Source organism: Physeter macrocephalus, chromosome 19 (assembly GCF_002837175.3).
Source record: "Physeter macrocephalus isolate SW-GA chromosome 19, ASM283717v5, whole genome shotgun sequence".
Lineage (NCBI taxonomy): Eukaryota > Metazoa > Chordata > Mammalia > Artiodactyla > Physeteridae > Physeter > Physeter macrocephalus.
Window position 1 is genome coordinate 9,307,743 of NC_041232.1, and position 23,766 is coordinate 9,331,508.

Genomic DNA, 23,766 nt, shown 5'->3' on the forward strand with positions numbered 1-23,766 from the left:
GGCACGTGGGCTCAGTAGTTGTGGCTCGTGGGCTCTAGAGTGCAGGCTTAGTAGTTGTGGCGCACGGGCTTAGTTGCTCCGTGGCATGTGGGATCTTCCCGGACCAGGGCTCGAACCCGTGTCCCCTGCATTGGCAGGTGGATTCTTAACCACTGCACCACCAGGGAAGCCCTGCACTCTTTTTTATATGCCACATGCTTTACATGCTTCATCTCTTTTAATGGTCATGTCAACCGGACCAGGTAGGTACTATTATCATCCCATTTTGCAGATGAATACATGGAGATTTGGGGTGGTTGAAGTCTCTTGTTCAAGGTCACACGGGGTAGGCGGCGTTTGAACCCACTGGGTCTGACACCAGTGCACCGAGCTCACTCTGCTGTGCCCTGCTGCTGGGAAGAGACGGTCTTCTCTGGGGAGGTGGCTCTTTGAGAGGTTGGCTGATGTCGTCTTGAGGGATGGAGGAAGCAAGTGAACAGGTCCCAAAGCCACCAATGAGAGATGTGCTCCACATCCATCTTCTGGTTGGGGCTGGGGCTCATCTGCAGGGTCCCCCTAACTCTGCCAAGACTCAGTGGGACCCGGAAGTCTTCTGTCCCATCACGAGGATGGACACAGAGTCTGCCCTCTTGTCTCAAGTTCAAGGGGCCTTAATCATCAAAAGTCACCCCTCATTTGCTTGGCCTTTTAAGAAGAGGCCATGATAGAGACAGCTAGTTTTGATAGGACACTTCTTAATGGGAAGTTGTGAAAGTGCATTTTGATGTGGTCCCAAGTGGCCCGAATCCAGGAATAACATATAGGAAAGGTTAAATTAGAGATGTGGTCATAGCCATGGTGGGGGTGGGAGATGGGCAGAGGACCTCAGCTGTTCCCCTGCATCGGCAGGCGGACGCGCAACCACTGCGCCACCAGGGAAGCCCCTATAGGACACTTCTTAATGGGAAGTTGTGAAAGTGCATTTTGATGTGGTCCCAAGTGGCCCGAATCCAGGAATAACATATAGGAAAGGTTAAATTAGAGATGTGGTCATAGCCATGGTGGGGGTGGGAGATGGGCAGAGGACCTCAGCTGGAGCTCTAACCTACCACTTCCTTGCTGTGTCATCTGAGGCAAGCCGTTTCACCTCTCTGAGCCTCTGTTTCTACATCCAGCCATCCTTCTACCCACTCACCCATCCATCTACCCACCCATCCATCCACTCACATACCCTCCATCCATCCATGCATCCATCCATCCATCCACTCAGTAAGCATTCATGGAGCCCCTAGTAAGTCAAGAGCTGTACCAGAAGCTGTGGGTCCCATAATTGAATTGCTGTCATCAGTAGAAGACTAAATTATGAACCATCATACATGGAATGCTGGGTAGCTATTAATAAGAATGAGGCAGGTCTATAGGAACTGATATGGAGAAATACAGCTAAGAGGAAAACAGAAAGATATAGAAGTATATGTAGCATGCTACCATTTGTGTAAAAAAGAAAAAAACAGAGGGTCTATTTAAACACATGTATACTTGGATATGCCTAGAAAATTTCCGGAAGGATACCTAAGAAACAAGTACCAGAGATTGCCTCTGAGGAGGGAGATTGGGGAATTAGTAGGGGTGGCAAGGAAACTTATATATCATTCTGTTCCCTTTCAGGCTGTTTGAATTTTTGAAAATAGTATATTACATGTTTAAAATTGAAAAACAATTATTAAAGAAAAAAGAGTCTCTGAGTAATGATATAGAAAGATAAGAAGAGAGCAAAGTACAAAACCCATTCATGATATTTACGGGCTCAGGGAAGGACAAGAGACTGTAGGAACAGAGAGGGCACCTAGCTCAGCCTGTGGGAATCAGGGGAGACTTCCCGGTGGAAGTGGGATCTGAGATGAGGCTCCTAGGCTGAGTGGAGGTTAAGGGAAGATGCCTGGCGAGGGCATTCCGGGCGGGGGGGTGCAGCATAGGGCCTGAAGGGAAGGTTCAGTGTGGCTGGAGCTAAGTGATCGATGTGGTAGGGGGTTTGGAATTTGTCAGAAGGGCAACGGGCAGCCATGGACAGGTTTCAAGGAGAGGAGGGACAGGGTCAGAGTGGGGAATGGATCCCAGCAGTGAGGCTGGAGGCAGGGAGGCCAATGTGGAGGCTAGGAGAGAGATGATGGAGGCCCAGACTAAGGCAGATGCATGGGGAGGGAGAGGCAGAGAGGGAGGTTGGAGATGGGAAGTGACACCTTCTCACAGGACCTGAGTCCCTACGGAAATCATTTCGGCAAACTGCTTTGCAGAGCGCAGAGCACTTCACAGTGGTTCTCATTCAGGGCTGCACCCTGGAAACTCCTGGGGAGCTTTGAAAAAATGCCAGTGCCCAAGCCCCACCCACAGAGCATCAGATTTAATCAGGCATTGGGGTTAAACTGGGCTCCTGGATGACTGAGGCGCAGCCAGGGCCGTGGTGCGTGGAGGTGAGTTGGCCAAATGAATGGATCAGGGCTCACCCTGCGTGGGCGTTCACCTTTCTGCCGGAAGGAAATGAGGCAGAAGCATGGCCTTTGGGGTCACCCAGCCCAAGCCCAACCTCGTGGCTTGAGAGTAGCTGACCTCCTGAGCCAGTTTCCTTGTTTGAAATAATGCCCACCCCAGGGGGCCACCCCGAGAATGGACAGGATTACAAACATAAGAGTCTGGCTCAGAGCACGGGTGTGTGAGCCTGCTGTAAGTTACACGGCAGGGCCCCCTGTGGAAGCGTTTATGTGGAGGTGCTGAGACCCATAGGATGCCAAGATCTCTAGACCTGAGCTCACCCGAGGAAGGGGACACGGTGCCCTCGCGTGGTTGAAACTAGCTGTGTTCTTAATGGAATTTCAAACAAAATATTCATTTCTTTTAGCCGCACGACCACATATTTTGAGGTTTGGGCTATTCTGGTAATATTGCCGTGGCTGTTTACGAGCAGCTTCTGATGTGTAGAATTTAGCCTCAGCTCTCAGAGGATGTAACCGGGACAAAAATGTCTCATTTTAAAAAGTCACAAAGAACAGCGGTGGGGAATTGCAGGGCGGCCACATATAATAAAGAGAGAAGCACAGCCTTAGAGGGATTGTGAATTAAACAGTAGAACACGCCACATGGGACAGTGTGACATGGCTCCACCCAGCAGCTCTAATTTGAGATTCTGATGAAGGCCCTGCTCTGTGGCCTTCCCTGCTGGTTGGGGGGGGCCGGGGAAGGGACCTTTGAAGTTCAGTGTCCTTCCCCAGAACCCAGAGTTTTTTGTTGTTTGGTTTTTAAACAAAGGAGGTATATTTAAGAGAAGAGGCAGCCAGCCTATGCCTGAACATCGGGAAAAACAAAAGCATCTTACTTTTGAAGTTGGAGATTTGAGAGTCTTAGCTGGCATTCTGAGATATGTTTCACTAGAAAATTGGGCCTTTAGTGGGGCTTTTAGCTGGTGCGTGACTGTGGGCGCCTCGGCATGGCATCCCCTGCCTGTCCACCCTGGGGCCAGATGGGGTAGGAGGAACAGTGATTAGAACAGCTGTTATTTGTCCCTGATCCAGGGAGGTATGTTTTTAAACTTGAGGTCACTGTACACGTAGACAGTTCACAGTGAACTATTTGTCACAGCTGCGCAGGTGTGGACAAAAGGTTCTTCCCCGGGGCTTGGCTCACCTGCCTCCACACAGAACCACCAGGAGGTTCTCAAGAGTCGGGTATTGGAACTACGTGACCAGACCTACGGCAGATCCCTGGGCCTAAGACTCGACATCTGTAACTCATCCCTCAGGCCTCTGTGGATTTGGTCCACAGCTTTAGGTTAGTGTCCAAGCCAGTGTTGCTCAGATTTCAGGATTTCACAAACTAGTGAAATTACAGACAGAATCTTCTGGACTGACTTTGTCAGCCTGTTATTTTGTAAAGAATGAAAAGTGAGGGCTTCCCTGGTGGTGCAGTGGTTGAGAATCCGCCTGCCAATGCAGGGGACACGGGTTCGTGCCCCGTCCGGGAAGATCCCACATGCCGCGGAGCGGCTGGGCCCGTGAGCCGTGGCCGCTGGGCCTGCGCGTCCGGAGCCTGTGCTCCGCAACGGGAGAGGCCGCGACAGTGAGAGGCCCGCGTACCGCAAAAAAAAAAAAAGAGAATGAAAAGTTATGGCCGTCTCCTTTCATCTTCCGCCTTGTTTCAGAAAACATTATTGACATCTGGCTTTGTTAAAATCTCCATCCGTGGTCTTTACCGCCCAGTTTGCCGGGAAGGGTGCACGAGTCATCACCGCCCAGCATCTGTGAACAAACCCCAAGGGGCTGAGGGCAGCCCTGTGAGGTGAGTGAGGGACCCAAGAGACAAGGCTTACCAGAGACAAACACTGCCTTATATTCCTTTATTTATTATACATATGCAAATCTGTTTTATGTACAATAGTTGGTCCTACCAAATAATCTTACCAAGGCATTCTACCGGTAATCTTCCCCAAAATAGATTCAGGTAAAATTAGATATTTGTGCACTTCACGACTACCCAAACCTACTGATTTCAGTTTGGGGGCCATACGCATAATTTGAAAGACATACACTAGGTTAAGGCGATGAAAGTGAGCTGCAGGAAACCACAGGATTCAGAACAACTAGACTGTGTATTTTGTTTGCATTAGAGTCACAACGTGAACAGCAAATGTTGTGCGGATCTCACAGTGCTTTTATTGTAGTGCGAGGGCTTCTGAACACCTACATGACTGCACGGCGGGGGAGGTGGGGGTGGTGGGGGTGTGGTGGGAAGCAGCCCACGTGACCTGCGGGAAGCTTCGCGGGGAGCTCATTGCTTTTCCACCTCTCCCTTCTTGGGTTGTTTCAGTTTGTAATCAGCCAGGGCGGCCTTGATGGCATCTTCAGCCAGCACTGGAAGTAAGAGAATGAAAGAGAGCCTAAGTTTCTAGAATCTGCAGGAACAGTCTTAGGAAGCGACTCTTTAAGGGCTGAGGTAGTGGTGCTGGGACAGGCTTAACAGAGTCACCTCACCAGGGTGCTGGGCGAGAAGCAGGCCTGCAGGCCGATGGCTGTTTCCTGAGCCGGATCCCTCCTGCGGGGCGGCTCTGGGGACAGACTGTGCGGCATATACCCGAGACGCTAGGTTAGTTCTTTAGCCTCTTGGACGATCATGTTTTCTTGCTGGGACAGGGTGAGGGCTTTATACATAAAGTGTCTGATGCACAGGAGGGACACAACAAATGTTAGTTCTCAGCTGCTCTCAGGAAAGTCAGGATAAATGCGGTGGACGCTGGTGACGCTGGCTGCCATTACTTAGGTCGTGCCAGTTTGTGGCTGGGATGGCATTTGCCGGCACTCTCTAGTGATCCTAAGTGTGGAAACTTTTATTTTGGAGTCGATATTAAAAGGGAGGCTTTGGGGAAAATAAACATTGAGAGAGCTGGAATGACAGCAGAGAGCGTTGGCTAAAGGTTTCAGTACCCAAGAAGGCCTAATGAAAAGGCGGGGGGGTTCCTCTGAAACCATGTGAAAATGTTTACAAGCTATGGCCTTTATTCACGGGTATTTGAAATTCCAGTGCAAGTGGAAAGAACTCGGGTCTCAGCAGACCTCCATCCCCGCCGCGGCACTCACTTCTCTTGTGAGTCCTACCCTGGCAGGAGGCCTGGCCCTCTGCTGATTTTTAACTAATTTGGTCAGTAAATCTCCATCAATAAGTTTAGGCTACTGTTTCCCATAACCTCCTTCCCCTAGAAGGTTGAGATTTGAAAAGCGTTAGACTGAAATGGAAAGCCAAGTATAAGCCTTAAGGCGTCTGGACTTTCTCTTAGGGAGAGTGAAGAGGGGGATATTGCACAACTGGGCTTAGTCATTGCATATACACAGATGCAGACCCCGACAGTGATGGCATCTGGAAAGGAAGTGAGGAAACGCACAACAAACAGGATTATGGTGAAAGTGGCATTTTCTCCTTTACTGGTCCAAACTTCACCACAGCCGGGTGAACAGCACAGATTCTGGAATCAAAGACTGGGGTTTAGACTCTGGCCCTCCTACTGAGGAGCTGTGTGACTGGCTCAGGCTTTAACCTGAGCCCTCGTTTCCTCCCTTGTGAGGGGGAGAGATAATGACACCTGTGGGGACCGGAGGACGTTCCTGAGGGTTAGAAGCGAGGCCACAACGTGTTCGGCACGATGCTCGGCCCACACCACCCCCGTAGGACTCCCCTGGAGACCGCAGTGAGACCCTGGGGCTCTAACCCTCTGGAGATTGTGAAAACGCACTCCATGAGCTCTACCCTTGGAGGATGTAAACGTGGACTCCACGACCCAAAAGGACTCGCCATTCCCCTGTCACAAATCAAGTGGATGCCATTACAAAACTGCCCTAACTGTCCGAGGCCACGGGCATCCTGGAGGGGACACTTACTGGAGCAGTGCAGTTTCACAGGCGGGAGGCACAGCTCCTTGGCGATGTCCGTGTTTTTGATGGTCAAGGCTTCCTCTACCTGAGAGGCAGATGGGACAGACGGGAAGTTTTAGTGATGCTCTACCTGGTGGGACAGAAAATAAAAAGGGCCAAAGAGGCCCCCACGACAGGGTGGTGGGGGACGATTTCCATTTAATAACCCCGGACAGATGACTCCCACTTCCACGTCCAGGCTGCAGCGGGGCTCCTCAAGTACGAAGTATACGCACCTGCATTGCTCAGCTGGGGTAAGCCAGGCCCGCAGAGGTGCTGCCATGAGCCAGGAGCGGACCCTGGGAGGAGACTCTGAGCGATCTGCTTGAGGCCAGCAACTTGAGCCTTTTTTTAAAAGGCAGTGATGTTCTACGCTGGTTTTGTGACTCTCGGCCTCTCTGGTGTCCTTATACTAAATGTTCAGAATAAATCCCGTCAACTTTAAGTGCTAGATGGCGTCAGGGAGGCGGGAGGGGTGGCACCCAGGCTGGCAGCACCCGGGCAAGTGGTACAGACAGCTCCTGGAAGGAGAGTTCTTGGGGCTCATCCCCTGCCCCAAGAAGAACCTTTCTCCTCCAGGCGGACTAAAAAGAATGCCTGGGGTTTGTCGAGAGCCCAGGGGCATAACAGGAGGCAGGTCTGCATGGAACGGAGCCCTGCTGCCTTAAGGAAAGCGATTTCCGCCCCTGCCCCGCAATCTCCCAAGTCCACTAACTCCAGTGAATTATGCTTCAACTTCTGTTGCTGGAAACTCAGATGGGAGTCTCTCAGGGTCAGAGAAAGGCCCTCTCCCCACTTTCTGATCACATTCACGGGGCCCGGCCCTGGGAGCACAGGTGCCCTGTCTCCTCATTTCCTCTTTCCCCGAGGACAGTTCTGGACAAATCACTTCACAGCCACCTCCGGCCAGAACAGGTTAGGTCTCTGCTTCCCCGGCCCTGAGGACCTTGCCGGCCAGGAGGCCCTGAGCCACACACAGGGAGCCGGCAGCACGTGGCCTGGCACACGCCCGTGACTCAGCTCCCAGAACCTGGGCCCTTGGGGCTGCAAAGGTGAGCACCTGCCGTTTGTTTTTTCTGAGAGGTTTTAATGGCGACAGGATTTTAGAAAGGCTAGTTTGTTATTTCATGAATCCTTGTACGCCACCTGTACTCCCTCCTGAAACATGATGGGAGGAAACAAACAAAACAAACCACAACGGAACCGCCCCGGAGCAGACTTAGACTTCTAAGAAATGATAACAGCAGTGACCCTGGAGAAAGCCAAAGATTTCTTTTCATTTCTATTGTGTTAGAGGGGGAAGTGAGGATCTTTTTTCGATTTAGTTAAAAACAAAACACCACCAAAACCCCCAAACAAATAAAAATGATGAACAACAAAAAACCCCAAACTAAAAAACACTTAAAATTATCCGTAATTCCCAACATGGAGAAGAATTTAATAAAAACCTCGGTAAGCAAAATTAAAAAGAAAATTCTTAGCATATTTAGAAAAAAAAACATAGGTTTTTGGTTTGTTTGTTTACACTCACTAGACCCTTCCCTTAACTGAGAGCCAGGTTTGTGGAGAATGTGACTTAATTCTAGTTTGCAGGAACCTACCGTCTTCCCCTTTACCCATTCGGTGGCTAGCGAGCTGGAGGCAATCGCAGAACCACAGCCAAATGTTTTAAACCTGGCGTCCACGATCTTCCCCTTTTCATCCACTTGAATCTAGAATAGAGGCAGGAGTTAGTAGAGGTTCTGGTGCGCCCCATAGAACCTGGCGCTCATGGAGGCCCGCGGGGCGCTTCCTGAGAGCTTTGGTCCTGCTTCCACACTTAAAAGTTTGGGCACTAATTACTGAGTTTCCTCTATTCCAAAGAGCTCAGTGATGAGAAGATAAAAGCAGGAACAACTATACAGAATTATACAGGCCTAGCTAGTGACGATCAACCACAAAATACGCCTCCTGCCGCCCCCAACCCTAGCCGGAGTTTTGGCTTCGAGGCTCTCCTCCCAGCTGCTGGGTCAGTGTGCATCTTTAAACACTGGGAGAGTCTGCAGTAAAGGTCTCTGGATAATGCCTTTTCCTTTGGCGCCAGACTGCATGTAGTAGTTCCCTCCTGCCTTGTTTCTGTTTTCCAAGATAGTCATGAAGCTGTCTGGCGAGCTGCCCACGACGGTGACGAAGGAGATGTGGAGAAAGCTATGGTTCACCCAGAGTGCCAGGCACTACCTGCATGTCATCTCCAACGTGGGGGAGGTTTGATTTATTGCGTTTCCTGTCTCTTTGGGGATTGCTAACTGAACAGTTGTGGTTTTCCTTTGATTGATAAAATTCACAAAAGATTTCACTTAGCTAAGTTGGAATTTAGGCTGGTACAGTGAGCACAAAGGTGAGATCAGTTCACTATGTCAGAAAGGGTCAGCGTAGTCTACCAGTATGACTAACATTCAGCCCCTGCTCGAGTCATTTATAACACTGACTTGTCCCATCTCACAGGAATCGAGATGGGGACCAGATGCAATGCTGTACACGTCAATGCTCTGTCAACTACGGAGCACTGTACAAGCAAAGGGGTCAACTACGGAGCACTGTACAAGCGAAGAGGTTACCACCAGTAAAGATGGGAACCAGGGGTACCTGTAATTTCATGACATCACCACACGCTGGAGCTCCCACCAGTCCGGTTCCAACATTTTTGGATGTCTTATCAAGGGACCCCACGTTTCGGGGATTTTCATAATGATCAACAACCTGAAACGAGAGGGTGAACAGAAATCACAGTCACTCTTTCTTGCTGTTGGTCTCCCCGACTGTGATGGCAAGGTCCTTGAAGTCAGCAAGCTGAACCTCGCAGGCCATCACTAAATACCAAATTTCACCTGGGAAGGAATTCGGAGATTCCAGATAGTGGTGAAAAATCAGCAAAATCGTGTCTTAATTCCGCAGGGTTTGGAACCACAAGTAATTACTTGACCTTTAACCACCCAAGTCACCAGAGTTGGGCTCAAACAGCATTTTTGTAATTTCCAAAGAAAATCGGTTCTCAAAGGATAATGATTACTATTTGAAAATCCTAAAAGTAAGTATGGTCCAGAAATGGAAGGGTTTCCCAGAAGCCTCAAGGAGACTGTTACAGGAGGAACAGGGCTATGGAATACGTCCCTTTGTGTGCGAAAATAAATAATATCTCATTACTGTATTTCAGGGCCCTGAAATCTCTCTGGTGCAGCAGCGCACCCTGGTGGCGGAAAGGCTCGTGTCAACAACACACAACCCTGGGGCAGGGAGGAGTGAAGTCCGTTGGGGAAACACGCGGAAGCCAGAACAGAATAAACATCTATTCAAAATGGCACACGGAAGTCTTTAAAAACCTTGAGGTTTGTTTACCAGTTAGCAGTAAGTATCCCGATCTTTCCAGTCCCCTCCCCCCACTCCACCCCAGCTATCCAACCACGGATTTTGACTCCAAGCCCGAGGACCTACAAGATAATGTCCAATCTGGACTTTCTGCCCTGGGTTGATTCACCGCATTCTTTAGTCAACCGGTTCCCGAGTGAGAGAGTCTCATGTTTAGGGACTTTCCACCCCCGGAAGGTAAAGGCTGCAAACTATGCACCTATCTCTACTCACAGCTCACCACCACTCCAAACAGAAAACAAAAATTAAAACCTTATGACTGTTCGTTACATGTCCATCTCCACTCGGAGGCTCTGAGCTCCTGCAACAGTAACATCACCCTAAGTGGCCTCCCTGTGCCAGGCACCCTGCCGAGGACTCCGCAGGCATGGTCTCAAGTACGGGGGGCTGCTAAGACCCCATTTGACAAGTGGGGAAACAGGTTCAGCGCAGGGCACTGACTTGCCCAAGGTCACCTGGCCAGGGCGGTGGCCTTGGCCGAAGCCGGACCCCGCGCCGCTGTGTGTCGGGCTGGCAAGTCACTGCAGGACCCTGCTTCCTGGGCTGTTGGGGGTTTAAAGGCTGGATGCACAAGATGGCGGCCAGAGGCCGGGCCCACGGGCGTTGGCCACTAGATGAGCGGGAGCTGTCATTTTTATTTCAGGCGCGGTTAGTGCCCCTGCGCAGGGAGGGAAAGTTAGTCCAGGCGGATTCACGCGAGGGGCGGCCCCTCCGTTGGGGCCGGGGGCGGCCCGTACCCTGGGTCGCAGTGGGGCCTCCCAGGCCCCGCAGAGTCCTTCCTAGGCCGGGCCTCCGCTAGTATGCCCGCACTCTCGGTTGTCCTCGCACTGCCGCCACCCCCCCGCTCCCGCCCGCTCCTACCTTCTTGTGATAGAGCCGAGCCGGAGCTGACAGCTCCCGGACCGGCAGACGCGGGGCCTGGAGCAGCAGTGCCGAAGTCGCCCGCCTCAGACGGCCTGCTCCAGCTGCCGCCATCTTGCGGGCTTGCGCCTGTGCAGGCCGAGTGCGAGACCGAGGCCGGGGCGCGTGCGCAAGTCGGCTCCTAGCTTGGAGCGCGCTCCCTCTAACGTCCCGGCGACTTCGCGCCTGAGCCCTCCCGCTCCGTGCACGTGTACGCGCTTTGGTTCCGCCTTGACCACGCCCCTCCGGGGCGGGCGGGGCGCGGAGCCCGGGCTGGACGCGGAGCCCAAAGGTCTGGAGTCGCAGGAGGGTTTGTCCTCCGTGATGGGTTCTGGATCTGAGGGGCTTCGGGCTGGAGTTCGGGACCCAAGTTTGCGTTCACGAAGTCCACCTTTCTTAGCCCTGTTTTGCAGCTTAGGAAGTTGAGGATCAGAGCGGTGTAGTAGCTTGTCCTAGTTGCCCGGAGAGTTAGACTCAGTTGGGATTCAAACTTGAACAATCCTGAGTTGGAATCCCGCTTCTGCTCCTAACTGGCTTTGTGATCCTAGGTGAATGACAGCGTCTTTCTAAACCTCGATCTTCTCTTTTGTACTAATTCAAGGACAATTCTTTCAACCATTGAGCAAATATGTGTTGAGTATCTACTTTTCGTCAGGGTGCTTTGGGAATCCAACGGAAAGAAAAGCAGATATAATTTCTGACATAATTAAGCTTGCTAATGAGGGAGAAAGGCAATAAATAGACACACCAAGGCTTTCCTGCGTCAAAAGTGGGAAGCTTAGCTAAACGAATACTTTGCCCTGATTTTAAAAAGTGTGTATGTTTGTCTCTATTTCTCTCTCTATAAAAAAGCAAACTGTCACAATTTATATGACAAGGCATGGCAATGAAGAGATTCTAAGTAAATGTTTACTAATGTAGTTAATAATTAATATTGGTTTGCAGAATATGATCCTATAAAACCAGAAAACGCACATGTGTATTTAACTGCTAGGCACCAGGCATTACATAAAGGGGAGGAATCTCTTTGGGAAGTGAGTTTTTCCTCATGAATGGTGCAATCGATCCTTCCCCAAGAACTTGGACTTTTCTCTGCATTTGAGGCTCAGTTACCGGGGAGACTGAACCACGCGCCAGGTCAGAATAGGCGGTAAGGCATTAATTCCAAGAACCATTTTGACCTTCTCAAGATGGCGGCAAACCCTTAATGTCAGTCATCACGCTCACTCCATGACTTCCTCTATGGCTTTCACTTCCTGTCTAAGGACCCAACTTCTGTCCGAAGTTGTGGCGAAACACATGCCCTGTTAGTGAGTTCTTTTTCCTCCGACGAGGATTATTAAAAGTATATAAAATAACATGAGTTTCGTGTATTTCGAGGTTTCGCCGTCATCCGTGGCTCATAGTTTCTCTGTAGGTGGCAGGAGAGCGAGGTTTTGATCAGGCGCGCGCCGCGGGCAGCTTCTATTTCAGTGGGTCTTCGGCAGCAGAGTGAGGACCCCGGAGTTACTGGAAGCGCAAGATGGCGACGGCGGCGGCAGCGGCAGCATCGGCTTCGGAAGCGGAGGCTGAGCCCAAGGCCGGGCCCAAGGCCGAGGGCGAGGAGGTTGAAGCTAAGGAGGCTAGAACGAGGAGGAAGGTGTTATCGCGGGCCGTGGCCGCCGCGACGTACAAGACCGTGGGGCCGGAGTGGGACCAGCAGGAGGAAGGCGTGAGTGAGAGCGATGGAGATGAGGAGTACGCCATGGCTTCCTCGGCCGAGAGCTCCCCGGGGGAGTACGAGTGGGAGTACGACGAAGAGGAGAAGAACCAGCTGGAGATCGAGCGGCTGGAGGAGCAGGTGGGCGCGGGGGTGGGCGGCGGGCTCCTTCCCTCAGGTTCCCAGGCCCCGGCTCGCCTCCCTTGTCCTCGGCGGTAATAAAGCCGCCAAAGTGCAATTCATTAGCGCGTCTCCCGTCCTTTGAGCGCTTACTGCTCGCCAGGTGCTTTGCAACCGTTATCCCATTGAACCCTCGCAAGAACCCGCTGAAGGAAGTAGTGTATTTTCCGTTTTATGGGAGGAAACTGAGGCTCTTGGCGGAGGGAATTCTCTTGCTCAAGATTACACTTCCTGCAGATGGCGAGACAGGGTTTTGGCGAGACAGGCTTTGAACTTTGAAAGGACTCCAGAACTCTCGCTTTTAGCCACACCGTTCAGCTGTCCAGCACGAGAAATAAAATTTTATTTCTAAAAGAGAGTTATTTGCCTGTAGGAATGACGACGATGATGAGCTATGGCGTGGTCTGGAAAATGTTGACCGTGACGGTGATAACAGAAATGGAAAGGGAGAGATTTCAGCTTCTGAAGCCTAAGGCCCCAGTTCTGGCTCTTCCATCCTTGCGTGCGCTTGGGCGAATTTCTTAATCTTTCTCAGCCTCGGCTTCCTCATTTGTAAATTGGGAGAAACGATTTCCGCACATAGGTTTGTTATAATGGTAATTAAAGCTTGGGGCCTGGTACTAGTAGCTACGTGATTTCTAATCTGTAACCTTATGAGATACAGGTGGTATCTCTTGTGTAATCTAGGATTCCAGCAGGAAGTAGGTGGCACATTCAAATTAGGAAAGTTTGAGAAAAGGTCGGTAAAGGGACTACTGTGTCTAGGGCAGGGAAATCAGGAGTGAAGGTTCGGTATCCCAGGGCTAGTAGTAGCAGGACCTTTAGGTGTCCACCTTTAGGCCTGAAGAGGTGATGGGAGGGACTGGTTTTCCAAGTAGTTGTGTGGAGAGAACACCTAAGAGGAGGTGAGACGTTTGTTCCAGGGGTGCGGCCCCAGTTTCCCATCAGGGATTGGGGTGGGGGAGAAGTACCCTGACCTACTGCTCTGCCTCTCTCCAAACAGTCTGCTGGTGCCGTCTGCTGGGCAGACCCTGCTGGAAGCAAGACAGCCAGAGATCTCATCAGTGTGGTCCACACAGTGGGTCACAGGACCGGGAGGAGAGGGTGGAGTGGATTTGGAGGGGCAAACAGATGGAGCACATTCTCATTTTACAGATGAGGAAACCGAGGCACAGAAGGAATGATGAAATGATTTGCTTAGAGTCACTTGTAAGGGGTTTTGAACTTTTCAAGGTTGTCTGTGGACTGAATGCCACACTGGTTGTGAAATTACTTAGTGATGTGAGGTTGTTCGCCTGGGTTTCTCACTAAACTTTGCTGGATGTGAGATTCCTTATAACGTTCTCTCTCGAGGTGATGTTTTTGTTAAGTTGTGAAACAGTATATTATCTCTTGGTATACTTGTCCCACTTGTCATCCCATCTGAACCAGCTGGGGGTAGGCAGGTGGTTACCATTTCTGCTTTTTATAAATTAGCATGCCGAAGTCCATTCAGTCTTTTATTCATTCAGCAGTGTAATACGAGGTGCCAGGCTGACTGTGTCCGTGTCCTGGTGGAAATCTGTTCTTCTGGCCTTGGGCCTTTCAGTGAGCCATTAGCTTACTCGGTAGGGGAAAGAGTATTACCTTTTTAGGGGAAGGGGAGGCTTGGAAGCAGAGCGATTAAGTCCTTGATGAGGGTGCCCAGCTTACTAGAAAGGAGGATGGGTCAGGGCAGAGGCCACCGGCCTACTGGTGTTGTGCAGTTGCCAGCCCTGCCTCAGGCCACCAGAGGTGACCACACAGGATGGGATCTGGCAGGTGATGGTGAATTGGAGAGCCCCTGGCTTTATCCTCTTTTCCAGGGGGTCTAGAAATGGACTTTTCCAATTTTTCCAAAACTCCCTCCCACCTCCTCCTAATCCCACAGTCTCTAGTTCCTGCTGTAACGACTCTCCTGGTGGAGCATGATGGTCAGTAACTTACAGAGAGGGCTGTGAAACCCTCGGCCTTGTCGTATTTGCAAATTCCAGTTCTCGCCCTGGGTGTGTTTATGAAAGCTCGCAGTTAGTAGTATCTGTCCACGTAACAAAAGCGGAGATTTCCCACCATTTGTGTTTGTGGCCTGAAACTAAAAGTGGCCGCTCATGGTGTCCTAGAGGTCATGTCAGCGCTCTGAGCCTGCCGTCCCAGTTGGTAAAGGGAGGGTTGTAGTAGTGCCTCCCTCACAGGGCTGTTGTGGAGCTTAAGTGACAAGAGGTGTGTAAAGCTCCAGGCACAGTTTGACACACAGTAGATGCAGTGATGGGACCTGCTCCCTTCTCCTTCCCCCCCCACCTTTCCTGTGATTGCAGCTGAGTTGTCCTCTCCACCAGGCCTCTCTGTCACCTCTCCGCCCCCAGTCCAGGGCCAGGTTGTGCTGTTAGGGAGTTAGGAAATCAATTCGCAGAGCACTTACACGTTGGCTAAGCCTCCTCTTTCTTTAAAGCATCCTTTGTCGTTAACAGTGTTCTGAGACCAGACTAGACCGGCACATGTGCTCATTTGTCAGTGCTGGTTGAACACTCTGGAAGGTCTCTTAAATGTATGTCAGTGTGCATTTAATGTACATGCTCTCAGAGCACCTTTCCATATATAGTATCTTCATTATTTGGGCCTAAAAATCAGAAATTTAGATTAAAAACCATCCTAGAGACAGTTCCTTTACTTCAGTGAGTTTTGTACATTTCTCTTCTGACCTCCCTCTGATGTTCACGGGAGGGCCGCTTGCATAGACGTTACTCAGGCTGGCTAGGCAGGACTTGGCCACCCCCCTTCATGCCCAGAAAACACATTCAGACCCAGCTGGGTTGCGAGTGATGGGGTGACAGGGAGAACTGTGCCTGCTCCTTCATGAGGAAAGTACATCTTTCATGATCTTCAGTTCTTTCACTCTTACTTGCGTGACACACTTGGTAGCCAATTCTGATACATCAGTGCATCATGGCAGTCCACTTGAGATGCAGAGGTGTACTCCAGTGCCTTCCGGTACAGACGGGGAAACAGAACCCGTGGACGTTAGAACACTTGTGTCCTGACCTCGTCCTGTCCTTTTTCAGCCTATCACATAATCATGGGGTGGGTTCAGCCTGTCAAGTTTTATAAATCATGAGCAGGAGAACATTGCTAAAAGATTTTTGTTTAAATCATAGGTCATGGGCTTACCTCATACTGATTCTTCTTTATTATCTATTTGTGTGTAATTTGATACATACAAAGCAGTTCACATCTGTAAATTGTAAAGGATGGTAATGAGATGAACACCCTTGCTCTGCCCCTTGCTCTAAGAGTGGGGACTTCATCAGTACTGCTGCCCGTCCCTACGGCCTCTCCCCAGTTCCTGTGCCCTGCCTTGACCCCATCCCCTCCTCAAACCCGGGTAACTGCTTTTTTGAATCTTGAGTGCTTCCTTCTCTTTTAAAACATGTATAGTTTTATCCTCTAAGTATGCATTCCTAAGCATATATTGTTCACTTTTGTTTGTTTTTGAGCTTTTAAAAAAGTGTGTCATGCAATGTGTAATCATCGGGACTGCTTTCCGCTCAGCAGTGTGTTTCTAAGGTTCAGCCATGTTCTTGCAGTTGCAGGTTGTCCATTTTGACTGCTGTGCGTTCAGTGCACCAGGGTGTGAGTAGCCCACAGCTTATTGGTTGTTCTGGCATTTGAATTGCTTACAGTTTTTTTTCTTCCTGTTACAAACAAGCTACAAGGAACATTGTTACTGTTAAACTGTGCCAGTCTCAAACCCTGTAAGAGTTTCTGTAAGTCAGTATTATTCAAACTGGGGCCATGGTCATGGGTCATGAATTCATTTTAGTGGATACACCCAGTGCCTCTGTGATATGCTTTCTGGTTGCGTGGGTCTGTTTCTGGGCGCTTTCTAGTGTTCTGTTGGTCAGTTTGTCTGTCCCGTGTCAATTCTGTGGTCTAACTCATTACTGCTGAGACTTGCTACCTGCTGAGACAGATCCTCCTGTGTGCAGTTTAATGCAATAACTAGGGTCTAGATTACTAAGAGTACATTGTCAAATGGCAGTGTTAGTCGAATGAATTATAGGTCATCTGTGATCTCTGGCGAGGGAAATATTTATTGCTGAAATGTGGCAGACGCTGGAAGAGTAGATACTAGTCTAGTCTTGGTGTATAGACTTAATGTAACCCCATACCCCAATTTGTTTGAAAGCTTTTTTTTTTAAAGATTTATTTATTTATTTATTTTTGGCTGTGTTGGGTTTTCGTTGCTGCGCATAGGCTTTCTCTAGTTGTGGCAAGAGGGGGCTACTCTTCCTTGTGGCGTGCGGGCTTCTCATTGTGGTGGCTTCTCTTGTTGCGGAGCACAGGCTCCAGGCACGTGGGCTTCAGTAGTTGTGGCTCATGGGCCCTAAGAGCGCAGGCTCAGTAGTTGTGGTGCACGGGCTTAGTTGCTCCGCGGCATGTGGGATCTTCCCGGACCAGGGCTCGAACCCGTGTCCCCTGCATTGGCAGGCGGATTCTTAGCCACTGCGCCACCAGGGAAGTCCCTGAAAGCTTTTTTAAAAAATTAAACTTTTCATTTTGAGGTAATTATAGGTTTCCCTCCAGTTGCAGGAAATAATACAGAGAGATCCTGTGTACCCTTTACCCAGTTTCCCCCACTGGTGACCTTTTGTAAAACTATAGTACAGTCTCACAACCCGTGTATTGATGTTGAAAAAGTCGGCACACAAATCGGCTCTGTCACCTCAGGATCCCTCCTGCTGCCCTGATAGAGCCACAGTTCCTGACTTCTAGCACCCACTAATCTGATATCCATTTCTACAATTTTATCATTTCAATAATGTTATGTAAATGGAATCATACAGTATGTAACCTTTGGGGATGACCTTTTTTCACTCAGCGTAATTCCTTCAAGATTCATCTGAGTTGTGTGTTTATTTGTTCTTTTTTATGGCTGAGTACTATTCCATGGCGTGCGTGTTCCATGGTTCATTTACCCATTCACCCATTGAAGGACCTCTGGGTTCTTTCCAGATTTAGCTGTTAGGAATACAGCTGTTATGCACATTCCTGTACAGATGTTTGTGTGAACGTAGGTTTTATTTCTCTGGAAAAATGCCCAAGGGTGCAGTTGCTGGGTGATATGGTACTTGTGTGTTGAATTCTATAGGAAACTGCCAAAAACAGTTTCCTGAGTAGCTATACCCATTTTATATTCTCATCAGCAATGTATGAGTGATCCAGTTTTTTTTGCATCTTCTCTAGCATTTGTTGGTGTCACTGTTTTTCCTTTTGGCCGTTCTGATAGATGTGTAAGGATAGCTCATTGTGGTGTTAGTTTGTATTTCCCTGACTGTCATTCATGTGCACTCACTTGCCGTCTGTGTCCGCTGAATATATTGGGTTGGCCCAAAAGTTCATTCGAGTTTTTCTGTAACATCTTACGGGAAAACCCAAAAGACCTTTTTGGCCAACCCAGTACATGTTGGTTCATGTCTTTTGCCTACTTTTAATTTTATTTGGATTGTTTGTTTTTTACTGTTGAGTTGGAGTTATATCTTTTAGATATTAGTCCTTTGTCAGATATGTGGTTTGTAATTTTTTTTTCCGGTCTGTAGCTTGTCTCTGCATCCTCTTAACAGAGTCTTTTACAGAGCAAAAAGTTTTAATTTTGATAAAGTCCTAACTTTCTGAGTGTTTTAATCGTGAATGGTTGTTGCATTTTGTCAAATGCATTTCTTGTATCAATTGATACCATGACTTTTGTTCCTTAGCTTGATATATAGTGGACTACAGTGATTGCTTTTCAAAGATTGAGCTAGCCTTGCATACCTGGAATAACTCCCACTTAGACATGGTGTGTAATTCTTTTTGTACATGGAATTTAGTTCTATAAGTTTTTCTGTCCACTCTATGCTAGCTGCAGTCCACTTATTTTTATTTGCTGTGTTTGCATTTTCATTCAGTTCTGTGTATTTTAAATTTTCTTGGACATTTCCTCTTTGACCCATAGATTATTTAGAAGCGTATTGCTTAATTTTCAAGCATTTGGAGATATTCCTACAGTAATTGATTGTTGTTATCGGAAAACATACTCTGTATGATTTAAGTTTTTAAAAATTTGTTGAGGTTTGTTTTATGGCCCAGGATATGGTCTCAGTGAATGTTCCTTGGGCACTTGAGAAAAATGTTTTGTTCTGTTATTGTTGGGTAGAGTGTTCTATATATAGCAATTAGATCATGTTGGTTAATGGTGTTGTTGAGTTCTTTTATATTCTTGCTGATTATCTGTTTGGTAATTCTTTTAGTTGCTGAAGTGGGGGATGTTGAAATCCCCAATATAATTGTGGATGTGTCTGTTTCTTCTTTTAGCTCTGTCAGTTTTTGCTTCACCTATTTTGAGGTTCTGTTGTTTGGTGCATGCACTTTCAGGATTGTTTTGTCTTCCAGGTGGGCTGATCCTTTTACCATTATGTAATGTCCCATTTTATCTCTGATAATTTTTTTGCTTTAAAGTCTACTTTATGTTATATTAGTATACTCACTCCTGCTTCTTTTTGTTTAATGTTTGCATGCTATCTATCTTTCCCCATCCTTTTACTTTGAACCTACTTACATCCTTGAATTTGAAGTGAGTTTCTTGTAATCAGCATAGAGGTGAGTTGTGTTTTTATCCACTCTGCCATTCTCTGTCTTTTAATTAGTATGTTTAGATCATATAGTTTGAAGGTAATTATTGATAGGTTAGGTCGAAAACCTGACATTTTATTATTTTGTTTGTTTCCTGTGTTGCTTGTTCTCCTGTTTCTCTTTTCTTGCCTTTGTATGGGTTATTTGAACATTCTTTAGGATTCCAGCTTGATTTATTTATAGTGATTTTTAGAGTATTGCTTTATATAGTTTCTCAGTGGTTGCTTTGGGTATTTCAGTATATTTGAGTTACATGGTATCTATGTTTTACCCGAGTGAAGTGTGGAAATCTCCCTATTTAGGTCCCTTTACCATTTCTCCTTTGAAATGTCATGATTTGGGGTATCAGATAGCCTTAAAATTTTTATTTCCGTTATCATACAATTTCGAAGACTCATGAAGAGAAGGATCATCTATTGTATTTACCCATATTTCTGCTCTTTCTTCCTTCCTGATGCTCCAAGATTTCTCTTATCATTTGTTTTCTGTTTGAAGAAATTCCTTTAGCTATTCTTTAAGAGTAAGTCTGCTAGTGACAAGTTCTTTTATTTTCCTTTGTCTCAGATGTATGATAGCTTTGGAAGCAATTATCTTAATTTATTAACTTTTAACTTGAAATTTAAAGATAAACCTTTTTGTACCTATCACTCAGCTTCATCAGTCTGTTGCCATTCTTGTTTCTTCCCATAGGGATTTTCATTTGTTTGTTTGTTTAGTAAAAGAAAAGAGCTCTTAACTGATGTACCTGGCACTTGCTACAGCATGATACTAAATTACCTTTCAGTGGGATAACAAGGATAGGAGGGAGGCTCAAGAGGGAAGGGATATGGGGACATGTGTGTGCATATGGCTGATTCACTTTGGTGTACAGCAGAAACTAACACAGTATTGTGAAGCAATTATACTCCAATAAAGCTCTATTAAAAAAAAGAAACAAAAAAACAAACCTCACAAGAACCTTACTAGCTAGAACCTAGTGGTATATCCCATTTTACAGATGAGGGATGGAGGCTTAGAAAAGTTAATAACTTGCCTCAGGTCATATTTTGTGTTTATTTATTTGCTTCATTAGAATGTTTTCTGTATTTCAGAGAGAACCCATGTGTGTTCTGACAGGAATTGTAACATGTTTGAGAGAGCGTTAAGTTTATTATAAAAAGCTCTTTCTTGTGGATTTTTCTCTTTCTTCCTGAGGGTAAATGTTGCCTTGCTCTTTTCGTGGCTCTCCCACATTGCACGTATTTTGTGCTTGTGGCAGACATGTGTCATCACCAATGGTGAAAAAAGCTGAATTATTTTGATGATGGCATTCTAAATTTCAACTTCTGTTCCTTTTTCTTCCAGCTGTCTATCAACGTCTATGACTACAACTGCCACGTGGACCTGATCCGGCTGCTTCGGTTGGAAGGGGAGCTCACCAAAGTGAGGATGGCCCGCCAGAAGATGAGCGAGATCTTTCCTTTGACCGAAGGTAAGGCTTCCACAGTTGGGCTGCTTTTATAAACACAGAGAATTGAAGAGTGTCTTTTTTTTTTCAGTGCTGAAAGTGGGACATGCTCCTTATAGAAAATTTGGAACATATAAGTATAGTGAAAAGAAGAAAACCCATTATCCAAAATCAGCGATTTTTAGTTTATCCTCTTCTAGTTTTTGCTAAACATAGTTGTGGTCATGCAATACTGACTCATGTTTTGAATCCTAATTTCTTTATCCTAACTTTATGATAAAATATTTCTGTGTAATTAAACTTTTCCCCCGTTCCCTGTTTCCTGTTCTAGTATTTGTGTATTTAATCCATTCTCAGAAACAGATAACTGTAAATGTATTATAACTAAACTTTCATAAATAATTTTTAATTTAAATGTTTCGTACCTTATTTGTTCCACGATAGTTGGGCATTTAGGTTATTTCTGCTTATTAGAAACATCATTACACCGAGCATCTTTGTAGTTAAATCTCCGTGAGTATACGTAATTGATCTTTTTTTTTTTTTTTTTTTTTTTTTTTTGGCGGTACGTGGACGCGCAGGCCCAGCGGCCACGGCTCACGGGCCCAGCTGCTCCGCGGCATGTGGGATCCTCCCGGACCGGGGCACAAGCCCGTGTCCCCTGCATCGGCAGGCGGACTCTCAACCACCGTGCCACCAGGGAAGCCCCGTAATTGATCTTTTAGGGATAAGTCGGAAAACACAGGTCCTAGATCCAGTTCTGTCCCCTTCTCCCTCCCACAAAGCATAACTTCAGAGTGTAGAAGCTGAAATCAGATTGCCTGGCTATATGTCTTTCTAGCTGTGTGACCTTAAACAAATGATATAAACATTCTAAGACTCAGTTTTGGAATTCCCTGGTGGCGCAGTGGTTAGGAGTCCTCCTGCCAGTGCAGGGTATGCAGGTTCGAGCCCTGGTCCGGGAGGATCCCACATGCCACGGAGCAACTAAGCCCATGCACCACAGCTACTGAGCCGGCGCTCTAGAGCCCGCGAGCCACAACTACTGAGCCCAGGCGCCACAGCTACTGAAGCCTGCGTGCCTAGAGCCTGTGCTCCGCAACGGGAGAGGCCACTGCAGTGAGGGGCCCGTGCGCCGCGGCAAAGAGTGGACCCCGCTTGCCGCAACCAGAGAGGGCCTGCGCTCAGCAACGAAGACCCAATGCAGCCAAAAATAAATAAATGAATAAACAAATTTATTAAGACTCAGTTTTCCCAGCAGTAAAATGGGGATAACAGTAATTTCTGCCTTATAGTACATTGATTGGAAGAGGCATTCTTTGCACAACACTTAACACATGCTTGGCATGTTGTAAATGCTTAGATAGATGCCATTGTTATTAATGTCCTTGTCACCTATCTCATAGGTTTTTGACAAAGATTGAATGAGAAGATATATCAGTGCTTTGCAAAATATAAAATGCCCAGCCACTCTAGGGATATTATGACTTTAGTGATTGATCTTCTTTGGAAGCATAAGCCTTCTGTGTGCTTGGTGCAGTTTTTAAGAATTGAATTTCTGTGAACTGAGCCAGGTTGTATAAGGTGGATGAAACATCCTCTTGCTGATGCCTCACGGTGCAGTCCCTGCTTTCAGCCCGCCCTTTGGTGCGGGGGGGCGGTAACGCAGGGGACCCTGGTGTCTTGCAGAGCTCTGGCTGGAGTGGCTGCATGACGAGATCAGCATGGCCCTGGACGGCCTGGACAGAGAGCACGTGTATGACCTCTTCGAGAAAGCGGTGAAGGATTATATCTGTAAGTTCCCTGCGGGCTCTTCCGAGGGTGTCAGGTGGGCTCATCTAGCATCACTCTCTGCCGCCATGGATTGTACTGTGAGGTGTTGCTACCCAGAAAAGAGCATTCGTCCAGCAATTGGAAAGATTGGAGTTCATTTATTATTATCATTGTTTGTGGTTTACAATTGAGGCTTTAGGTTTTAAAATACAAGTAGAAGAAATATTTGAAGGAAGGAGGTGAATATACTCACCCCCACCATTTATCTGGCAGGGAGAACTTACCTGGTATTTCCAGATGACTAAAGGTTACCTTTTACACATTGATTGGATTTTTAGAAGCTTTGGACGGAAGGCTTTTTTTTTTTTTTTTCCAGTACTAAAAAACTTAAACTTTTAATTTTGACATTTTTATAGATTTATAGGAAATTGCAAAGATAGTACAGAGAAGTCCTATGTACTTGCTTGATCCAGTTTCCCCCAATATCTTATGACTGTAGTACAAACTCAACACCGGGAAATGGACCTTGGTACAATGTGTGTGTATATAGTTCTGTGATATTTTATCCCACCACTGCATCGAGATGCAGAATCTTCCATTACCACGGAGATCCCTTATCTTCTGGTCTTGACATTTTACCAGTCAAAGTGAAGTGTGGACGCCTTCCCTCCCTTAAAATCCCGTTTGATGGTATAAGTCTCTAAATATTTTCTCTACATACATCGAGGACTATATCAGACAATGCTATGGACAGAGTGTTCTTAAAAATTATTTTAAAATTTTCCTCATTTTAAATTAAATATCCTTTTTTCCTATCTGATTTTCCTCACTCCCTCTGTGGGCATTTCCCCTAGTGAGAAGCATAGACCCTCTGTAAACTAGACTAACCCTCACTAAGGGCTTCAGCTCCAAAAGATAGTTCATTTCCATTTTCATTTTGCAGCCCATATGGCAGCTCTGTACTGGTGAGCAAAAACGGAGTAGCTCACAAATTTTAGCTAAGTTCTTGGAAATGACTTATTTTATTGAAAAAGCAAGCCTAAGGAAAACATACAGTAATTCTCACATTGGCTTTATCTTTTTAGTATTTTTATTTTGCAAGGTTAGTGTATCAGCATCAAAAATTATTTTCAGATCTCTGAAAAGTGACTTGATAGGCACAATATGTACAGTAAGAATCGATGCATTCATAAAGAGTTTAATTCATTGGTCTTAATGCTGCAGGAGTGAGTATATAGAAAGTTTAA

General features: G+C 47.1%; 2 protein-coding genes across 3 annotated transcripts in view; one reads left to right on the forward strand and one right to left on the reverse strand.

Annotated features, from left to right (window-relative positions):
- Positions 1 to 4,619: 4,619 nt before the first annotated feature.
- ISCU (iron-sulfur cluster assembly enzyme) lies at positions 4,620 to 10,962 on the reverse strand. Its single transcript, XM_055080537.1, has 5 exons — positions 10,698 to 10,962; positions 9,057 to 9,170; positions 8,029 to 8,143; positions 6,399 to 6,473; positions 4,620 to 4,880 (listed from the first exon to the last, which is right to left on the reverse strand). The coding sequence occupies exons 1-5, from the start codon at positions 10,809 to 10,811 to the stop codon at positions 4,798 to 4,800; spliced, it is 501 nt and encodes a 166-aa protein (XP_054936512.1). The 5' UTR covers positions 10,812 to 10,962; the 3' UTR covers positions 4,620 to 4,797.
- Positions 10,963 to 12,230: 1,268 nt separating this feature from the next.
- Positions 12,231 to 23,766, forward strand: part of SART3 (spliceosome associated factor 3, U4/U6 recycling protein) — a 32,763-nt gene continuing 21,227 nt past the window's right edge. For both annotated transcript variants that reach the window (XM_007117657.4, XM_007117658.3), the window contains exons 1-3: positions 12,231 to 12,576; positions 20,644 to 20,770; positions 22,436 to 22,540. In XM_007117657.4, coding sequence (XP_007117719.3) covers positions 12,259 to 12,576; positions 20,644 to 20,770; positions 22,436 to 22,540 — 550 coding nt within the window. In that variant the 5' untranslated portion in view covers positions 12,231 to 12,258. The remainder of the gene's footprint in view (positions 12,577 to 20,643; positions 20,771 to 22,435; positions 22,541 to 23,766) is intronic.